Genomic DNA, 16,027 nt, shown 5'->3' on the forward strand with positions numbered 1-16,027 from the left:
TTTTGGAGGCCAATTGGGCCTTTTGACAGAGGCTAGAATGTCAATTTGTGGACAAACTATGACAGTCATAATGGTGGTTTTACAGTTCAAATTATGTGGATGTAATGTTACCTTCAACCCATGACATCTGTTTGTGTGAAAGCCCAAGTTGGTTCTTCTTCATAGCAAACACAAAGACACAAGACTGTCGAGAAAACAGAGCATGATGCTACAGGGAAGGCTTTCTCTCAACCAGATCTCACTTCACAGGGTCATAAGAACAACAAATACTTATGAATCATGCCAAACGTCTGAATTCAACGAAGGCTGATGGGTTCCCCACAGAGTTGCCCGACTTCTCCTTCCAAAAGCTGCAGTAAAGCAGCCTTAGTCCTCCTATACACCCAAGTCTTAGCCGTCGCATCCCAGTCGAACCTTGCAGGACCACTGCAAGAAGAAACAAGATACATGTCTGTAACATCAGATGAGATATGGGGAAAATATGATTGATGAACTGGCCGGTGGCCATAAGAATGAGTGCGAAAGCCATGAGTACTATTTCAAGCGGAGAATCCAGGATGTGTAACATGGTAGATGATGATCCAATTTACAGTTACAAACAGTTGCGGCAAAAACTATCATCTTAAACATGACCTCGAGGCATGAAAGAAGTATATGATTTCAACATCATCCACAATGGAAATTATAAATTTTCATAAAAAACTCCTGCACTACGCCTAATTATTCACGTCTTGACCATTTGGAATGTGGCAACAAACATACAAGGATGGATGTAACAATTTTGACCATTTGCCCAACTCATTTGAACAAGAATGACCACATACGACTATTTCCAAGTCCAAACTATAGGACACCTTGCCTCTTTGTCTTTAGAGAGACACCACAACTCCTCCCATCCTCGACCTGATTGTCTTTAGAGAATTTGCATAAGGATTCAAATAAAGGGAAAGCAACAGTTGGTTCTGTTAGTATACCTTTAATCCAACGGCAAAAGGTACACTTGATAGTTTGGTTATAGTTTACCTATGGGCTAGGCTAAAATGTGTTGATTATGCTAATAAAGGACCATGACAGAGGCCAGGATGTCAATTTTATAATAGCTATTGGCCAGGGTTTGTATTCCAAGAATCCTACTGTTAATGATTAAGGATTCGGTGAGCTATATAGTCAGAATTTTGTTTTCCGTCATAGAGAAGTTCTGAAACTAGGCAGCAATATATGATATGCATTTTCCCCAGATAACTACAACAATCTGGAAGATGCAACAACCAACCTAGTTCCAGAGAAAATTAAACCAACAAGAACAAGTTGTTCTTTCCTTTCAGAGCAAGCAAAATTCATCTGTTCTTTCTCCAAGTTAGTTCCACTTCTGCATCAATTACAACTCGGCAAACATACAAGTCGATTCCTATTCATATACCATCATCATATTTTGTGCCTCGTTGTAGCACAATTAGGGTTAACAAAACAGCATATTGCAGAATTCCAGAAGCAAAATGCTAGAGACCATAATGTTGAATTTCAACGTGCATGTGCAGTACAGCATACTGAGCACGTATCCACCCATGTGCTCTATTTTGTCACCAACAAGAATCTAGAACATGAGGCAATATCATGGGATCGGCTACATGATACCCAACTTCCAGATCCAGTAGGCAACCACATTTTCATGATAGCATGTACGCATTTATCTTCCTCTTGACACTCACTGTGCTTCCTAGGCAAGTCAAAATCATGTTAAGTGATTTTATCTTGCTTCTAACAAACCATGTTTAGAATCACATGGGTTTAACCTTCCAAAAGATCTCTAAAGTTGCCCTTGAGTAATAATTTCATGATGCTATGTCACGGATAAAACTGTAAATAGGGTGTTTAATGTAATACTGATGTATGTCCGTGTCTTTTGGTTTGTTCATTCTTTGCACAGCATGTAGAGAGACGATCGAAGGCTTAACAGTCCCATTTTAGTTAGGTCTAATGACCGTTTTAGGCTCGTAAATAAAGGTTGTGTCATGTGGACACTTGTGAGAGATGCTCGGTTTATAGTGGATCATTTTAGACCCTTTGTTGAGCGACCGTTCAAAGCTTGTATATTCTGTTTGTAATTTGCATTGGCTATGAAGTGTTTACTGAAATGATTGCTTGTGGATCCCAAGTGAGACGCTTTCTCTAATTTGTTTTATCTTTTGTAGGTCCTAAGGGACCATAGGAGATTTCGGAGAGGCTGACCTTTGTGGACGGACACGCAAGGGTGCCGCACGACTTAGACAAAACCAGCTAAGTCTGTGATAGCTAGGTTATCATAATTTCCTTCACTCATTCCTAAAATGGATCATTAAGTATCTAGGTCCTATTGAAGTGACGATCAATTCAAGAAGCACAACAAACCCCTCGTACCACTACTACAATTACTAATTTTTTTTTGTCACCAAACAAAAGTTCATGATGAACAATAGGTTCCACAAGAAAAGTTGATCCTTAAGGGTGGTAGGGATCTATAAATTATCCATGTTAAAGATATCACTTGATGTGGAATCTTCTTGGGCATATATCATATCATCCTTCATACATGCTGTTCCAAATAACTTAAAGATACATGAGCTGGTTCCAGAAATTACAAAAACAAGGAAAATAATCTTATTAACTAGCAAATGTAAAGCACAGATTTCAATTCATCTGAACACAAAAAAGAAATGGACATGGATTCAAAATTATAAGCAGCATTAGAATAGAACATGAATATATGCTGGAACTTACAAAAAGCTACCAGAAAATAAAGGTGAAAAGATACCAGAGTATGGTATCCAAGAAATGGCCAAAATCAAGATTTAGCTATGGTAGCCAAAAAAGGCCCTGAAGCAAGATTTAGAAAACTAGATGATTTGATGCCTTGTTATTTCTGGTTAATAGTAAGAAATTTCTACCTCAAATAGTTTAGACATTACAACTTCTTGTTGTTGCTTTTGTCAAGAAACCTATATGTTCCTTACCCTCAAAGCAGAAGCAATCCACAAAATGACCTCTATGAGGAGGGCATTCCAATTGTTTACATTACATGCCAACATCTACTTTCCTACTAGTTAATATACTATGCTATGGTTGCTACATTCAACCCTTGTTATTTCTGCCCATTCAAAATCCTACGTTCTGTCATTGTCCCTCTTATTCCAGCTCATTTTAAGAGGTTATATTTTATATTGGCAGAATCATATACATAATCACCAAGCTTGAGATTGTTGTTTTAGCACCTAAGCTGAAAAATTAGTTACAAATTCTAAGCTATGCAGGTAATCCACGAAATTTGAAGCCTTCCTCAGTCATGGCCCTTCTTGTATAAATAGAATTCCTAAGAACAGGCAGTACACCGATTTGACCAATCACGAACAAATTTTAAACTTCAAAGGTAAGCATGTCTAGCAAACTCAAGCATTAAAATGGTATTACTGATTTTGAATATGAAAGCAACCATGCAACTCCACAATATAAACTTTTATTTTTTCATTGACGACCTTATCACCTAAAACAGTAAAATACATAGTTTTATGTATAAAATCAACAAAATTTCATACTCCCAGTACCTCACCGGCGACGATAACCAGATTTGTCTATTCGGAGTTTGCTTGTTTATGACGTAAGTTCCCAAACTCCCTAGCTTCAGTGTCAAAACGTGATTCTGCTCAAGATGCATTGCGATGAATCAACTTAGCCAACTAATAAAGCTCAGAGATGAGTGAAAAAGCAGAAATATTCCATCTCAACTCACCCCATAGTCTACTTCATAACCATCAACTTGTATGGCATCACCGTATTCCTGCCAGAAGAAAGAAGGTACAAAACCAATCAAGACCTCCTAAGTCGTGCACGCTTTTCAAAACAAGAAATCACAGAGATTGATCACAAAAGATACTTCGAACTTTTCCAACAAGTCATGTATCGTCTCATCTGCTAGGGTTTGGAATTCCTCCTCCGACATGAGAGATCTGTCATATAAAACGGATTAGTAACGAATCGAGGAACATATGAGAAGAAGAATCAAATCAAGGGTAAAGCTCTATCTCATTATATCGTCGGATCCCAATCGGAGCCTCTTTCACAAACAAGCTCTCACTCCAAAGAAAAAGGAAGGGATTGTATGGGGGAACCACGCACCGGTAGTCTATGGCAGCCGGGTTCTGCCTTTCGTCAAGAGCCGATGGCCGGGTGGAGAAGGAAACCCTGGAAACGCATCGAGGGCCGAGAGCCGACCGCGGCCCAGGTGGAGAGAAGAGACCGCCACCGCCGACGTCAGCGGGAGCTTCGGAGGCTACCAGAATCGATGAGGTCCGCCGAGCTCTTCTCAGCGTCGATAAGCGCTGGAGAAGAAGCCTCGGAGCGAAGCGCGACGCCATGGCCGCTCAGCGAAGCGAAGCGGGCCGCGGCGCACGGTGGGATTTAGTGGAGGGTCGGTGCGTGGACACGGTTGAGTCGAACCAAATTGTAGGCGGACCGAGCCACAACGTTGAACCAAATTGTAGGCGGACCGAGCCACAATGTTGAACCAAAAGGTCTAATTTCATGTGATATTTTATTAGAGATTGATGTCATAGATAATTTCGAATCTCATAATTAAGAAATTTTATAGTTATATAATTAGAAAAATAAATTAGTATTTAATCAGTATCAAAAATAAATTAGTAAAAAAGTAAATTAATATTATAATTAAAGGATTCTCAATCTATATAAAACAATTCATATTATAGAAAATAAATTATAATTAAATATTATATAAAATTAATAAATTAATTAGAATGAATTAATAAATTATGTATAGAAAAATTAATGAATGAGAAAAATTATATTCACTTATATTCATGATATTAGAGCCCGATTTCTTAGGAATTAATTTTCTTCTTTCTTTTAAAAGTTTTTTCTTTTATTTTATCACTCTTGGGATCAATTCTAATTATTTCTTCATTCTTTATTTGTTTGTGAGAATCTATATTAATATATCTAGAGAAGAGAAGATGAAACAAATGCTTAGGTGACAAGTCATCTTTGTTAATTATAACGCAAAAACGCGATGAACAAAACTTTCTTCATTCGTCTTAGTCTATAAAATTATGTATTTAATGAAAAGGAAAGATGGGTTATTTGACTCAATCAATAATGACAGAGGATAATCAATAGCATTTCCCATTTGTCTTGAAAACTCTAAAATAAAAATAGTTGATGGATTACTTCCTTCTACAATAGGAAAAGACACAATTATAATTTTGTTCTTCATGTTCTTAATTTTTCTTGTAACTTATTGTATATTAGCAAACTTATAAAGGATTTACATTGTATTACTAAATTCTTTCCTTCTCTCTATGAATTTTATAACATGTATTGGAGGAAGACGATTGACAGTGGTAAAGAGAGTGAAAGACTTTATTCTCTTTGAAGATGATGCGACTTAGAAATGGACAAGCTCATTTAATAATAAATAGTAATGAAATAATGTTGTGGCATTATAGATCATACCACCGAAGCTTTCCTTATTTGTGAAGGCTTTTACTGCATTATTTAGAAACAATAATATTTTTCTATTTTAATGTAAAATTTGCTAATTTGCTAAACACCATTGCACTATTTTTTTTCTTCTAAAAAAATCAAAATCATTTAATCTTATATATAGAAACATTTGGGGTCCTTCTAGAATGATAACATTTATTGATGATCGAATAAGAATATGTTTGGTTTACCTCTGAAAAGAAAAACCTGATGCTAAAAAAATAAATATTTAAGAACTTTCATACTATAATCCAAAATCAATTTAAAAAAATACAAATTTTGAGAACTAACAATAGTAGAGAATTTTGCAATACCATTCTTAGTAGGACTTTATGTGTTGATAGCCCCAATAAAATGATATTACAAAATGAAAAAATAGACATGAAGAAACATGCTTTCTTTTATTTACCACTTATATTCTTAGGTATCTCCGGGAGATATCATTCTTGTTGCTTTTATATTTGATTAATCGAATATCTACTATAATATTTAATTTTTAGACATCTCTTGATTGTTTATCCTTCATTTATCCATGTATAAAACTGTTTAGCTCTCTTTCGCTAAACGTATTTGGATGTATTACTTTGGTCCGTATCCATAACCATCATCCAAGTAAACTTGAATATCATAGATTAAAATATCTATTCATTTTTAGACTCAAAAGGATTACAAATGTTATGATTCTATATCGAAAAAAACAGTTGTCACTATAAATATAATGTTTTCGAAAACCAAATATATTTTCAAAAAACTCATCTTTAGGGAGAGAATTCTGAAGATTGTTTTTAAAAATTATCTTTATCAATTCATATTTTCTTATCAAATTTATCTCCCTACTTTACTCTACTAAACCTACCTAACCAACAACTAACTAGTCCTATTGATACTCCTAAATCCAAATCTTCAACCTATTGTTATCTCTTTCAATTAATTTTGAATAGTCTTTACATCAATTAGATATGAAAAATGTCTTTGTCAATGAAGAAGTAGAGGAAAAAGCATACATGGATCTATCATTTATAGAATATTCTATAAATGGTCAGATAAAAGAGAATACTATTCTTATAGTTTATATGGATGATATTATCGTAATAGGCAATAATATCTCGTAATTAGAAAAATTGAAATATATTCTAGATAAAAAAATTTGATATGAAAATAACAAGATCAAAGAATAGAATATTTCTTAGGCACGAAGGACGATGACATTTCATAAAGGAAAAAATTGAAGAAAGAATTGTCTATATGCCATTGGAAGAGAAGCAACTAACAAATATTCTTATTATACTAAAGAATCTTTTTACAAAAATCTGACTAATAAGCTGAGAATGATTGACATATTCGAGCCAGCATGTGTAAACAATCCCATAATTAAATAATTAAAAAATAATAATAAATAAAAAATATATTATTTTATATTCACATCTTTTTCATAAATATCAAAATACCCTTCAATTGATTTTAAGAGGAAAACATCTTTTATGTCGAATTTAATTTCGGATAGGACGAAATCCATAATTATATAATTCTATAATAATGACAACAAATCAATTGTTACATAAGTTAAACCTAAAATTAAATTAAATATTAAATTATACCTAAATATCAAGTACGAAAATAAATATTAAGTTAACCTAATATATTGATCTCATGATGATGTATTAGACTCACTCATCAAATATGGAAAATCTAAAACCTCATGTGACAACTCAAAACAGGCTAGCTAGCTTATTTTATCACTTCACTCAAGTATTCTCTATTCTTGATATGTTTCCCTTACCTTGTAAAACTTTATTTCTGTCACTCTGTAAAATCACACTCTGAGATGTGAGATAATCATCTAGAGAGAGATGAAATTGAACACCAATGTGATATTGGAGAGGGGAAAAAGATTGCATCTTGATTGCTGCAGATAGAGGAGGTGAGGGTTTCAGCTTTGCTACTTGAGGTCAAAGCTTTCATATCTCTCAAGCTCATAATAATTTCTTTCTATTTCAAATAAAACTGATTCTAATGATAGCAACATACAACAATAACAACAAAAACATATAACAACATAAGCAACAAAAGCCATAATAACTCGAATACAATGTTTACAATCATAAAACCATGTGCATGTGTGATGGTTCTTATTATTTGTATCAGAGAGGACAGGAAATAAACATGCAACTCTACATGGGCATCATGCAAACAGGGCATGGTTTTGGAAGCATAAATACTTTTCACAAAGCAATTGAAACTTTTTGATACTAAGAAGACTCTGAGGAACAGAAAAAGATACTCATCCATCATCGAGCCAGTAGATAGTGAAACAAGGGACAAATTGTTGAACTAGATTCATTTGATAAGGCTGCGGAGTCGCCTCATTCTCAGCTAGTCTCGTATGTTTCTCCCTTTGATACTTGGCCACAGAACTCTAGCAAATTGAGATAATAGCACATGGAATAAATTAACGACAGCCAAAATATACCGTATGACAAAAAAGCAAAACACATATATGTAATCATGAAATAGCAAGGTCGAAGAACCGATCGAAGGCCAAAAGAGAAGAAACCGATGGGAAAATGTCACTCAAGAGAAGGATCTTGAAGCAACATTTCAAGATCTTGAACTCATGAATTAATAAGGATGAAACAACTATCAAAGACCAAAAGAAGAAAATGATGGAAAAAAGTCACTCGAGAGGAAGATCGTGAACCAGCATTTTGATATCTTGAATAGGTTATGCAGGCAATTGATAATTTTGCTTAAAACAAGATAACTCACAAACAAGCAAACATATGGAAGCCAAGAAGGTAAAATGTTGAATAACAATCACTTATGAAACACAAAACTGGTACAGAGATTGCTATTGGTATTAAGATTTACTGACTATTAAAAAATAGTCACTAAAACTTGATAATTTCTAACCTTGATTCAAGAGAACCATGCCAAAATCCATTCGCTTGTCAATCTGCATGAACATAGAATTAGTTTAACAAGTGAATCTTTGGAGATTTTGCAAACTCAGAAATGTACATGATGATGAAGGTACAATCTTATCAACTTTTAGGCAGCATTTCAGATTTTGGAATTACTATGAGATCAGAATATGTTAATTCTTGTAAGCTAATGTAAGTCAGAAGGACAATGTCCAGAGAAAGGCCCCTGTTTCTCATATATCCAACTTAAGGACCATTTTTTCTTCCTTTTCCCCCACCGAAGCCCCACCTGCACACCATTGACCCTGTGTTACACACCTTGCTCAAAAACTATGCAAGATGTGTAATAAAAGGGAAAAGGTACATAAGGAGGACTGTCTGTGGGAGAAATCCAAGTCAAATCCAAATAAAAGTAAAATAAGTTGTATTACACTAAATCAATGACGCCAAGTAAAGGATATCTCCCAACAAATGAGCTGTTGCAAAAAGTTTAATCAATATAAATATAATGCCACCTGTTTGTAAAATACTAAGAAATCAAAGAGATGAAACCAAGAAAACAGAAGAAAAAATTATTCTTTGCTAGAACAGCAGAATTTCAACGGCATTCAGAATCCTAAACAATTCCAGCACAAAAAGCCCGGGGAGGGAATAAAGGCATAACCGTTGCTGGTACTGAAGCCATAAATCTCATTCTCAGAATCTACATGGCATCTGCTAACCACAAGCTGTTAAAGAAATCTCGATGAAAGCAAGAAAAAAGTCAAAGAAGATTGTTAATATGTTATGCAAACATGTAAAATCAGAATAACACCCCTAAACAGTCAACGACCAGGTCATCTACACAGTTCCAGATTTCTGGATCATTTTATACAGAAGCAAGATCAGATCCAAGCTAATTGTCAGGATCATATTAAACTCATTAGTGGTCTAGCAGAAACATGGATCTCTCAAGAAAATGGAAGACCGCTTACTAATAAGCCCAGAAAGAATGAATTGAAGTGTACTCCTAGAGTTGAAGCAATTCTTGGCAGAAAAATATGATATTGCACTCGCTATGGATTGGCTGCATGATTGCTAAGGCTTACCATACTAGATGAGAAAATGTCACAGCATTGCATTTAGAGGAAAAATTATCACAATTTGTTGTGAAAGAACGACACAACCCCTTATGAGTATAAATTAAAAAGTAACCACATAGGATTCAATATTGGGTCATGAAATTCATCTTTCAACGGAGCAAGCGAAGTGAATATGTTGGAATCCTTTTAGTGGATTTTTCATTTTTGAACATATGGTAACTAATGAACCAAGAACGCAAGGATTGAAGTGTACTACTCCTAGAGTTGAAGCGAACTAGGTGGAAAAGTATGATATTCCACTTGTTATGGACCGGCTGCATGACTGCTAACGCTTATCACACATAATAAGAAAATTTCACAGAACTGCATTTTGAAGAAAATTCAATACAATTTGTTGTGAAAAAATGGCACAACCACTCTCGAGTACAAATTGAAACTTGACCAAATAGAATTCATGAGTGGGACATGAAATTGATGTTTCGAGAGAGAAAGATAAGTGAATTTGTATGGATATTTCTAGTAGATCTTTGAGTATCCGGGTGTACCTGACTTAAACTAGGTTTGGATAACTTTTAATCGAATTTGAGATTAAGTCAGGTAGGAAAATAGATAATGTGCTTGGATTTGAGTATTCACGTGACTAGTTGTGTTTGGATTTGAGTAGGACTAAACTATTATACTCCCATTTATATGCACTAACTTTATGACATAGTAGTTCGAGTTTAAAATATGAAACAAAACATGACTTACATTTAATTCTTATTATGTTTTATGATGCCAATTTTGCTAATGCTTCTAAATATCAGAAAAAGATTATACATCTGTAATTGTAAAGCATCCTTATGGATCCTATATCCATAGAAAAGGGACCCATTGTCTTTTGGGACAAAAGCTACAATCTATCTCGATGAGATGTTTTTTATAGTAAATCATCCTCAATATAAAATTATTAGTAGAATGAATTTGATAAATAAATTTATCCAATGACTTAAATAGTGACTCAATTCAGTTAATAATCAAATTGGAGATGGTTCAAGGGTGATTAATAGGAGCAATGTTGATCTCACTATCTGTGTTATGTACAACATACAGTATATTGTTTTGTAAATAACAGCTAGGTTATATCCAATAATGGATTTCGAGCCAAAATTATCACGTAAAGAATACTTAATTAGCTTGCATCTTGATCCATAACCGCCACACATGCATGCAAGGCTGTCAATGGATGGAAACCCAGTAAATCCAATAGTACTATATTCCAATATGGATCAAGTTTACATCCCAATGCCCCAAGAACAACATATGACACATTCAACTCTATAATCTGTCTTCCATTCTTGTTGGTCACTGACACAATGTTTGCCAACCAATCGGGATGTTTCTCTTATGAAACCCACTAAATTTCTTTCTCTTCCCTCTCTTCCTTTCCCCAGACTCATCCAGTTGCAGGAGTTCAGCCAATATAGCCATAAATATAAATAATGAAATGGTCTATCATTTTAGTAATTATTTTTATTCAACTTTATAGTGTGAGGAGAGATACAGAGTGCCCTAAGGAGATTTTACTATAAACTATAAGAAGAGATTTCAACGCTTTTGATTTAACAACAGCTTTTATTTTATACAAAATGACAAAGATTGATGTAGCCAAATAAATCCATAGAGCGGAACCCAAACAGTGGGGAAATTATGGCTAGTTATTGTAATTGTTGAACAGATAAAAAAATATCATTCATCGTCTTACATCAAAGTGGACATTACAATAGTCTAATAAAAATATCCTTACCCCAACCTGAAGTCCTAAATAGAAGAAAAATAAAACTGATCCTATGCATCAAGTTGGATGCGTAACAAATGGTCACCTGTGATCCCACAATTTCATATTGCATAGCCAATAAGACATGCATCCTTATCCAACCCTCTCTTATTTAAGATGCTGAGTACCTACTACTTTCGGAATTAATAAAAGGTTGAGGCACTCATAAAAGCTCCTATAATTGAACTGGTCCTGGTTTTCAGCTTCGTGACAAGACACTCTGGCAACCAAAATGCGTACACTTGATACAAAAAAAAGGTAAACATTAGGTTGAGGCGCACTAATTATTAATGAATACTCCTACAGATGGAGCTAACCACAACCTACATATCAATAATTGGTCAGAGATTGAATGAAACTTCAAAAATCAATCCCTGAAAAGCCTTGATAAGAAACTTAAAAGAGAACAAAAAATTGCCTGAGAAGAAAATTTGTAGTATTGGTCAACCAAATTCTGTTCGTTACCGTATCAGTAAACAAATATTACCTCCAATATAAACTCCCACTTCATCCACTGAACAGAAGGATAAGGGAGAGAAACCACAGTCACAGGCACTAAACCATATCCAAACACGCAACAACCAAATCTATTTGAAACTAAAAAAAGTTGTTCGTATGAGCATAAAAGAACAAAATTCCATTATTCCTTTAATCTATTGTGTGAAATCCAGATCAAAGAACACATTTCATAGAAGATGGAAGACTAATGAGCGATCCATGGAAGAAGGCCTAACCTTTCTGCTCACTGGATGCATCATGGAACTCATCCTCTTCTGGCACGGGTTGCAATTCCGGATCCTTCCCTGCCGTGCCCAAGGCAGGCACTGCATTACCACCATCGATAGAGCCTGCCTCCGCAGCGTCGCTGGTCCCTTCATCAGGATAGCGCACCACCACCACAGGGCAAACACAATGATGAGCACAGTAGTCGCTGACGCTTCCAAGCCTCCCCTTGTTAGTCCTCCGCGCAGCTCCGAAGCCCCTGCTCCCCATGATCACAGCACTAAGCCCGAGCCGCTCCACCTCCAAGCAAAGCCTCTCCTTCAAGTCATGGTCCTTCACGATATGGATCTTGAACGGGATCTGAGCCTGCACAAGGGGCTGGGCGAGGTCCTGGGCTTTCGCCGCCGCTAAGGCATGGAAGTCGTCCTCCAGCTTCCGCTGCGACTCCTCGGAGCCAGCGTCCTCCGCTTTCGCAGCATCGGCGGCGGAGACAGAGACGTCGATGGCGCCCCAGTCGGCGCCGTAGAGGACTGAGGTGGGCCGAACGTGGAGTAGGATTACGGCGTCGCCCGGGCGGAGGTAGTTCTGGACTGCCCACTTCACCGCGTAGGCGCTCTCGTCGCTGAGGTCGACCGCGATCGCGATCCTGCGGTGGGAGCCAGGCGAGGGGCAGGCAGCTGCGACGGAGGAGAGGAAGAAGCGAGGCGAGGATGGTTGGATGGCAGCCTGTGCTACCGCGGCCGCCATCGTAGCCGCAGGTGGCGCCGTAGAGGCCTGTCGATCCGGCTCCGGTCGGGTCTGCGGGGGGTTCATCCCGTAGAAAACTAGAGTCAACTTAGTGTTCCCGAACCTTCTCTATCGAGAGAGAGAGAGAGAGAGAGAGAGAGAGAGAGAGAGAGAGAGAGGAGCGAAGAGAAAGGGGTTTGCGAATGGATAGGTTCGAGGAAGAAGGAGAGGCGTATTAAACAAGCTGATGGAGTATAAGAATAAAATGGAGAAGAAAATACGAGAATTAAGAAAAATTCTTTTTTCTTTTATTTTATTTATAGCCGAGAAAACCTTTTTCCATTTAGTCTTAGTGAGAATAAATTGAATATATATATATATATATATATATATATATATATATATATATAACATTGACATCATTTCTCTTAATATCAATTTATATAGCAAGATTGAGATCTTATAGCAGACACCAAACTGGATGTGATGAGAGAGATGAGAGATGGACGGCTACTGAGCCCATTTACCCGCCGTTTCCATGCTGACTCTTTTTTCCCAGCAAAAGTCAACTCCCTCGCTTCAATCCTACAGCATTTTATTGAATCGAGTTGCCCCTTCAAAGGCCAAGCTCTTCACGCTCAGATCATCAAGTTTGATCTCCAAGCTAACACCAACATATCAATCAAGCTCCTCATCCTGTACCTCAAGTGCGGTTCGCTGGTTCATGCCCGCAATGTGTTTGATCGGATGCCAAGGCGAACTCTATCTGCTTATAACTACATGATTGCTGGGTACTTCAGGGAAGGCCGTTCTGAGGAGACGTTAGATCTTGTACGGAAGCTCTCGTTCTCGAGTGAAAAGCCAGATGGGTTCACCTTATCGATGGCCCTGAAACTGTTGGCGGGCTTGGCTTCGTGCAGATTTCCAAGACAGGTCCACACTCAGATTGTCAGATTAGGAATCGATTCTGATGAAGTTGTGTTTGCTGCTCTCATTGACTCGTATGTGAAGAATGGGAATCTTGGGTATGCTAGGAGTGTCTATGATGCAATGTCGGTGAGGAATCTAGTGTGTTCTACTGCGCTGATAGTTGGGTATATGAATCAGAGGGCCTTCGGTAAAGCCGAAGAGATATTTCAGAATATAACAGAGAAGGATGTGGTTGTGTTCAATGCTATGATCGAAGGGTATAGCAAAGAGTTAGAGGCAGCGACAAGTTCAATTGAGGTCTACAAGCTGATGCAACGGCTGAATTATCGGCCAACAATCTCCACCTTTGTAAGTGTCATCGGAGCTTGCTCTCTCTTGTCAGCTCTGGATGTTGGACAACAGATACATGGCCAAATGATCAAGATGGAAATCTTTTCTCATGTAAAATGTGGGAGTGCACTCTTAGATATGTATTCAAAATGTGGAGAAGTCGAGGATGCTCGGAAGATGTTTGACCACATGCCAGATAGGAATGTCTTTACCTGGACATCAATAATTGATGGGTATGGAAAGAATGGAATCCCAAATGAGGCTCTTAATCTTTTCTATGAAATGAAAAGCGAAAATGTTGGGCCCAATTATGCCACGTTCTTAAGTGTTTTATCAGCTTGCGGGCATGCTGGATTGGTGTCAAGTGGTCAAAAGATTTTTGAGAGCATGGAAAGGGACTATAAACTTAAACCAAGGATGGAACACTATGCCTGCATGGTAGATCTACTGGGCCGCCATGGAAATTTAAGTGACGCATATAACTTCATCCAGCAGATTCCTGAGAAGCCAAATTCTGATGTGTGGACAGCTTTGCTAGGAGCATCCAGACTTCATGGAGATTTGGAGATGGCAGATGCTGCAGCAAAAGAGGTTTTTAAGCTGAGTCAAAATGGAAGGCCAGGGGCTTATATTGCTTTGTCCAACACTTTTGCAGCTGCTGAGAAATGGCAAGGTGTCAGTGAAGTAAGGGATTTGATGAAAGCAAGGGGTGTCTCCAAAGGCATTGGTCAAAGTTGGATGGAGATGGACAAAGGTCTTTGAAACTTTCTTTTTTTGCAATACCGAAATTGATGCTGATGGAGAAGACCAATCTTTTTGACTGGAAATCAAATTCTTCTGAAGTCCTGGATGACAACTTTGGCTTGAGTTTGTAACCTATTTGGATACTGATTATATATTTTGCCTGAGGGCAAGTCTCAATGAGTCCATATCCGTACAAATTTAGCACCACGGCATTTCATAGTAGCAGTGAAATCCACACTGTGGTGTTACCGGGAGTATCGAAATTTTATCTATAGTGGAAATTGGTGACACAAATGAAATCATGCTACATACTACCTGTTTGTTCTCAGACAAGCTCTGTTTGAATCAACTCATTTTGCTATTATCTGATTAGGCAAGTGAAAAGCACTTCCTCCATGTTAACTCTTCAATTTTGTAGTTGGCTGAAGTTTTTAGCATTCTAAATGGTTCTCCTTTCAAGATTTACTCGTTCCTTGTACATGGGCAAGGCTCCAGTAGGTCTATTGCCTCTCAAATTGCTTGTTAACAGGCTGGTGGGTATATGTTCTTCCTTATGATGCAATGGCAAGTCTCCTGCAGGTGGATCATGCTTCCTCTGATCCACTGGCATCATTTTTGCAGTGAGAGCAGTCAAGGAAGACTACAGTTGGATATCTCACCACAAACAATGAGACTCTCTGACCTAAATGGCTTTAGAAATTTTATATGCTAATCAAGGCGATTGCTGGAAGCAAATACTGGTACTGAGTTTTGGCAGGTGTTCTCTCAACTTCACATCTTTCTAATTTATCTATAATTCAACAAAGTGTACATGTGTATGTCTTCAGGTTCAGGTATGTCCTCTTTCTAGTTGATCTTTTTTCTCATTTCTGTTTCATTTGATTAACTCGAACTGATGCTTTGGTTTTTATTTATGAGAATATTATTGCAGCTGCCCAAACCAAAGCTTCAGACATATTCTTTTCGTAAAAAAGGATAAGATTACGTTAATAGGTGTTCATACAAAAGGTAGGAGGCTGATTGCTGCTCCAAAAAATATTAGCAGTGTTTCCTTGCAAAGTTTGTGAAGTTGTGGGCAAAAAAGTTCTGTTGAGAGCATATGGAAAATTATTGGCACCAGATGCATGTGTAAAACTCAAAGAATTGTTATAAATAAGTAAAGATCTTTATAGAAAAATGGGAGATACGTAAAAGATGACCGGACTTAGTTTAGTTTGGCTTTT

General features: G+C 37.0%; 3 protein-coding genes across 4 annotated transcripts; 1 reads left to right on the forward strand and 2 right to left on the reverse strand.

The window, feature by feature from the left end:
* Positions 1-59: 59 nt before the first annotated feature.
* LOC135650895 (frataxin, mitochondrial-like) lies at positions 60-4,435 on the reverse strand. Of its 2 annotated transcripts, none has more exons than XM_065170565.1 (5): positions 4,150-4,433; positions 3,908-3,980; positions 3,764-3,811; positions 3,579-3,673; positions 60-426 (listed from the first exon to the last, which is right to left on the reverse strand). In XM_065170565.1, the coding sequence occupies exons 1-5, from the start codon at positions 4,386-4,388 to the stop codon at positions 297-299; spliced, it is 585 nt and encodes a 194-aa protein (XP_065026637.1). In that variant the 5' UTR covers positions 4,389-4,433; the 3' UTR covers positions 60-296. The 2 variants fall into 2 exon arrangements, with proteins under 2 accessions (XP_065026637.1, XP_065026638.1); XM_065170566.1 differs by having other exon boundaries at positions 289-426; positions 3,584-3,673; positions 4,150-4,435.
* A 3,144-nt stretch (positions 4,436-7,579) lies between these two features.
* Positions 7,580-13,027, reverse strand: LOC104000446 (universal stress protein PHOS32). Its single transcript, XM_009422495.3, has 3 exons — positions 12,086-13,027; positions 8,443-8,485; positions 7,580-7,948 (listed from the first exon to the last, which is right to left on the reverse strand). The coding sequence occupies exons 1-2, from the start codon at positions 12,885-12,887 to the stop codon at positions 8,481-8,483; spliced, it is 807 nt and encodes a 268-aa protein (XP_009420770.1). The 5' UTR covers positions 12,888-13,027; the 3' UTR covers positions 7,580-7,948; positions 8,443-8,480.
* Positions 13,028-13,135: 108 nt separating this feature from the next.
* Positions 13,136-15,168, forward strand: LOC104000443 (pentatricopeptide repeat-containing protein At1g28690, mitochondrial). The gene has a single exon (XM_009422490.3). It carries the CDS (start codon positions 13,287-13,289, stop codon positions 14,820-14,822), a length of 1,536 nt encoding a protein of 511 aa, XP_009420765.3. The 5' UTR covers positions 13,136-13,286; the 3' UTR covers positions 14,823-15,168.
* The last annotated feature ends 859 nt before the right edge of the window (positions 15,169-16,027 follow it).

The sequence above is a fragment of the Musa acuminata genome, chromosome BXJ3-10 (assembly GCF_036884655.1).
Source record: "Musa acuminata AAA Group cultivar baxijiao chromosome BXJ3-10, Cavendish_Baxijiao_AAA, whole genome shotgun sequence".
Taxonomy (NCBI): domain Eukaryota; kingdom Viridiplantae; phylum Streptophyta; class Magnoliopsida; order Zingiberales; family Musaceae; genus Musa; species Musa acuminata.

Coding starts and splice junctions, on each gene's coding strand:
- LOC135650895 (XM_065170565.1), bottom strand. CDS start 4,388: ATGGCGTCGCGCTTCGCTCCGAGGCTTCTTCTCCAGCGCTTATCGACG. Junction 3,981..4,149: donor CCGGCTGCCATAGACTACCG/GTGCGTGGTTCC, acceptor TTTATATGACAG/ATCTCTCATGTCGGAGGAGG. Junction 3,674..3,763: donor GTTATGAAGTAGACTATGGG/GTGAGTTGAGAT, acceptor CATCTTGAGCAG/AATCACGTTTTGACACTGAA.
- LOC104000446 (XM_009422495.3), bottom strand. CDS start 12,887: ATGAACCCCCCGCAGACCCGACCGGAGCCGGATCGACAGGCCTCTACG.
- LOC104000443 (XM_009422490.3), top strand. CDS start 13,287: ATGAGAGAGATGAGAGATGGACGGCTACTGAGCCCATTTACCCGCCGT.